The sequence below is a fragment of the Trachymyrmex cornetzi genome, unplaced genomic scaffold (assembly GCF_001594075.2).
Source record: "Trachymyrmex cornetzi isolate Tcor2-1 unplaced genomic scaffold, Tcor1.1 scaffold1303, whole genome shotgun sequence".
NCBI classification, from domain to species: domain Eukaryota; kingdom Metazoa; phylum Arthropoda; class Insecta; order Hymenoptera; family Formicidae; genus Trachymyrmex; species Trachymyrmex cornetzi.
The window spans coordinates 1,473-6,009 of NW_017295877.1; the positions used below are offsets into that span (position 1 = coordinate 1,473).

A 4,537-nucleotide genomic window follows, 5' to 3' on the forward strand; every position below is an offset into this window, starting at 1 on the left:
AAGAAATCTTTCTTGCTCGGTTTTCTTTATTTTTGTTCACTTTTTCACTTTATTTCACTTTTTCACGAGACTAGTCTCTTGAGGTTTCTTACACAACACTTCGCTAAATGGACGATGTACGATTGCACGTTATATTTCCCTCCAAATTTCTACTCTCAGCTCTTTAAATGGAACATTGAAACGGTTATTTCAATAGAGAGAGAGCATAAAGAAGGAGGAAATGAGACGGAGCAACTTGCTTATTTGACGCATGCGCACTCCATTTTGGCCAACATAAAATCGGGAGAGTTGCGCTACTGTATATACTGTGTCTCCGCGATGTCATCCTTCACCTAGTGACATTACCTCCTGTGACATCATCTCCTACCTCTCCCTCCGTGACGTCAGTCCCCTCGCCTAGTGACGTCACCCCCTGTGACGTTATACCCTTCCCTCCCCCTCCGTGACGTCAGCCCCCTCGCCCTGTGACGTCACCCCCTGTGACGTCATACCCCAACAATACCGCGCCACGGCTTTCCTCCCCCCCCCCCCCCGCCCCCGCGCCCCGCCGGCCCCCCCCCCCCCCCCTCGTTGCCCTTGAGTTAGAATCCCTCTTACTACCCTACTTACTCCTCTCAGCTTTCAAAGTTCTATGCGCGGCGCAACATTAGACAAAGATAAAGATGGCTATCGCGTATTCTTTCTTTTTCTACTGTCTAACATTTCTACTTACAGAGGTCCCTTGCCTACTCTATATATACAACCTCTTTGATTATAGTATTATAGTGCCTTACTGTAGCTAGTGTTTTAACGCTGCATGAAAGCGCGCCTTTAGTAGTAACAGACTTGGCAACGCCGCAGTGCACAGCTGATACGAAGCCCTTCATATAACTTAGAATCTATCTTGGCGTAAAGAAACAGATATGAAAATATTACAAAATCGACTTTTATACCGATTCTGTAATATATAATTTCTCTCTTATCATTCGCCATAGCCAGTCGTTGCCCGTCACATCGCGAAGTGCAACGCAGTGTAATGTTGCCAAATATACACTCGACCACTTAAGTCGTTGACAATCTCATACATTTATTAATATTCTTTACACTAATAATTTACTAATAATATAGCACATAAATAGTATCCACAATTCATTACACTAATATTGCATATGATACAGAATCGCTATAATGACAATTTATTTCAGTCGTATTTTTGACTCCAAAATAATAGGCGAACCTCCTTAATGTTTCACTGATTTAACTGGTGCAAAAAATTTGCACCGAGTTCAATTTTTTCTGCACCGTCTTAAGGAGGTTGTGTTTATTTTTTGATATGGGGTGTTCTTTTATTATGGAACCGCGGTTAAGACTATTTTCGTCTTCTGATCCCTAAAGACGAAGATAGCCTTAGCCATGATCACTTCTGGTTGTATAACAAAAAAGTGCCCATATTAAGGTATAATATTAGATATATTAATCTAATTAATTTCATAACAACAATATTGTTTTCAGTTTCAGTATGTGTAGTAATATTTATGCAATAATATAAACATTTTGAGTTGAAAAGTTTTGAAATTTAAGAAAAGTTAATCAAAAAGTTTTTTGTAAGAAATAAATAAATTAGAATATTATTATAAAATAAGTAATTCAATGATATGTTCTACTGAACCACACTAAACCTGCAATATTACTGCACCAGTGCAGATTTCATTGCAAAATCTAGCATGGCGCTGGTGCTATATCAGCACTCGGCTATTGATGAATTTTTTCAGTGAAAAACGCTATAATATATTGAAAAGTATGTATAAATCTTTAAGAATGTGTGAAATAAAACAAATAACATGTATCTAATACACAAACGCGAATAAAGTTTATTAGTATATATACACAAAGATGAAGCAGAAATTTTTATTTGCAAACATATATGGTCACTCATAGTATACCTGTAGTCATACCTTGCTAATTTTAGTATTATCGGCTTTCTACAATAAAGATCTTGGTACATAGAAAAACTTAAGACATAAGATTTAAATAGTAAGGAAATCAACATATAAGGTCACTTTTTCAAAATTTGGAAAAATAAGCAGCGTACTGGTTGCCCTCTGAAGAATTCTAGAGTTATCTATCAGTTTTAGAAAGGATTCCGTCGATCGAAGTGATGAAAACAATATTGGGGGAGTGGGGGGGGGGAGGAGGGGAGGGAAGGGGGGGCTACCAGAACTCAAGAAAATATCGAATTTAAAAAAATTTTATCAATGATTGAAACGTGATATTATATATATTTTTATATTTTTCTTTTATTGTTCTGTTTTTATTGTTGCGATTAATTATATGTTAAACTTGCGTTAAATATATTTATATTATTATTACCATTAATAACGTTATATTTTAATTTTTGGCTCGTAGCCCTCTAATGTTATAGTAATTTATAATTTATTGAGCCTTATTATTCATATTATTTTATAAAATTTTACATTAGATTATTTTTTCAGATTGCGCAGAACAAATAGCGTCAGTCGCAACTTCTACGATCAAAGCTTCAGCTGTGGAGAAGCATAATGAATCTGTGGTTCCGAAAATATGTAACTTTAATCATGAGAAAGGCGTAACAATCGATGTACCGTCTGTTGAAAACTATAGAGATACTCAACCAATAGACATTGACTCCAAATATTCATTAACTGAAAAGGAGATAGTGTTTATATCGGAGAGTAGAGAATCCGTAAATAATTTCTACACACATGATCGTATCAATGATATCACAATTGGGCAGAAATCATGTGTTCATACTTATCCTGATTTTGATGAAATGTCTTCAACGATGTATAATAATACATCACAAAATTCGGTGCAGGAACAACAGAATGCAAGTAGTGATTCGAAAGATGGTGATAGATACGACAAAAAATTAAATCAACTAAATTTCAAGCCTAGTATTAGCAATGTGTTTAATAGTTTGAACGAATATATTAATGCTCCTACTGGAAGTTTAAATTATGTTGAACCTATATTAGATAAAGACGATTTATTTGAAAGATCCACAGATGACGCAGTGGAGAAAGATTTTAAATTGAACAGAGATGTGGCCATTAATGAACTTTCTTCAATTTCAATGGAGAAAGGGATAATTAATGTAATTGACAAAAATATTTTGGACCATAAAAATATTTTACCGGTGGAATTAAATAAGTTCGTTAAAGTTGAAATTAATAACAAACAGGATAATACGATGCAAAATATTATGTTTGATCATCCTATTTCGATACAGTCTGAAGAAAATAATTCTATAGTTTCTGTACCAAAAACGGCCATCTCAAATCATAATGATGTAATAGGTACAGAATTGTCTAGTAACAAAGGTGATGTAGATAAAAAGGTCATAGCTAATGATACATTTGAAGAAAATTCTGACAGATTTATTAGCAAACAAAAGCAGTTAGACTTGGATAGGCGAAATTTCATCGACAAATACACATTTGTTGAAAATAAAGAAAGCATAGTAGAGACTAAAAAGTTGGATAAAAATATAACAAGCAGTGAAAATCAAGATAATAATATAGAAACAACTAAAAGTGACATTTTCTCTAATGTACGTATGATACGTACAATTGATACCAGCGACGATTTTTCTGAAGAAGAATTAAATCAATATTTATTAGAGTTAGAGAAAGAAGACAGATCTAAAACGGATAATATATCACTTTCGGATAATACCAGGTTGTTACAATCGTATGAATTGAGAAGAGATAGAGAAAAGAATGCCAATCATTGTCAACGAGATGACGAAGATGTTAATGAAGCGCCGATATTTGAGAAAATTATGATAGGCGAGCTCCCAAAAATATCACAGCAGGAATTTCAAAAGACGAAAAAATTTCCTGTAATTGATTATAACACGGATATATGTAATGAAAATATAGTAGATATAAAATGTAATAATACAGTAAAATTCGATTTAAAAAGTAATCAACTAAAACACACGAAAAGTAATGAGCTAGACAAAACAACAAAAGATAACCATGTAACCGAAATAATCGGTCAACCTGTAGCAATACAAGAGAATACCTTACAAACATGTATCATTGTTCAAGAGAAAATTTCATCGAAATTTGAAAATATTGGAGAACAGTTTTGTAGTAATAATGTGGTACAGAAATTACAACAAGATTCTAATAGAGACATTCTATCACAAGATTACAACAGCGATACTTTATTAAATTTATCAGAAAACATAGATCGTGAAAAAAAAGTATACTGTCAAGATATTACTGAGAATAATAAAGATGTTTTTATGGTACATGAGACCAGCGTACATGACAATGAGAACATATCCAAGATGGAATCTGTATCTAAAATCAGTGATACTCATATAAGAGGAAATGGTCAAGAATCCGAAAAACCGATGCGTCCGCAGACATTAGATATTGTATTGACGCATGATAAAAATGATTCCCATACATTCGGTACGTTGTTTTAATATTTTATTAAAAAATTTTCTTTATTATATATATTGCCAAATATTTCAACGGTTAAATTTAATATATATATATATATATAT

The 4,537-nt window shown here is 33.3% G+C and overlaps 1 protein-coding gene across 1 annotated transcript; it reads left to right on the top strand.

Annotated features, from left to right (window-relative positions):
- Positions 1–2,458: 2,458 nt before the first annotated feature.
- On the top strand, positions 2,459–4,456 carry LOC108770654 (uncharacterized; the record flags this gene model as incomplete). The annotated part of the gene is made up of 1 exon (XM_018522327.1): positions 2,459–4,456. A coding segment is annotated over one exon (1,998 nt), but the record flags the coding sequence as incomplete, so codon positions are not given.
- Positions 4,457–4,537: the final 81 nt, after the last annotated feature.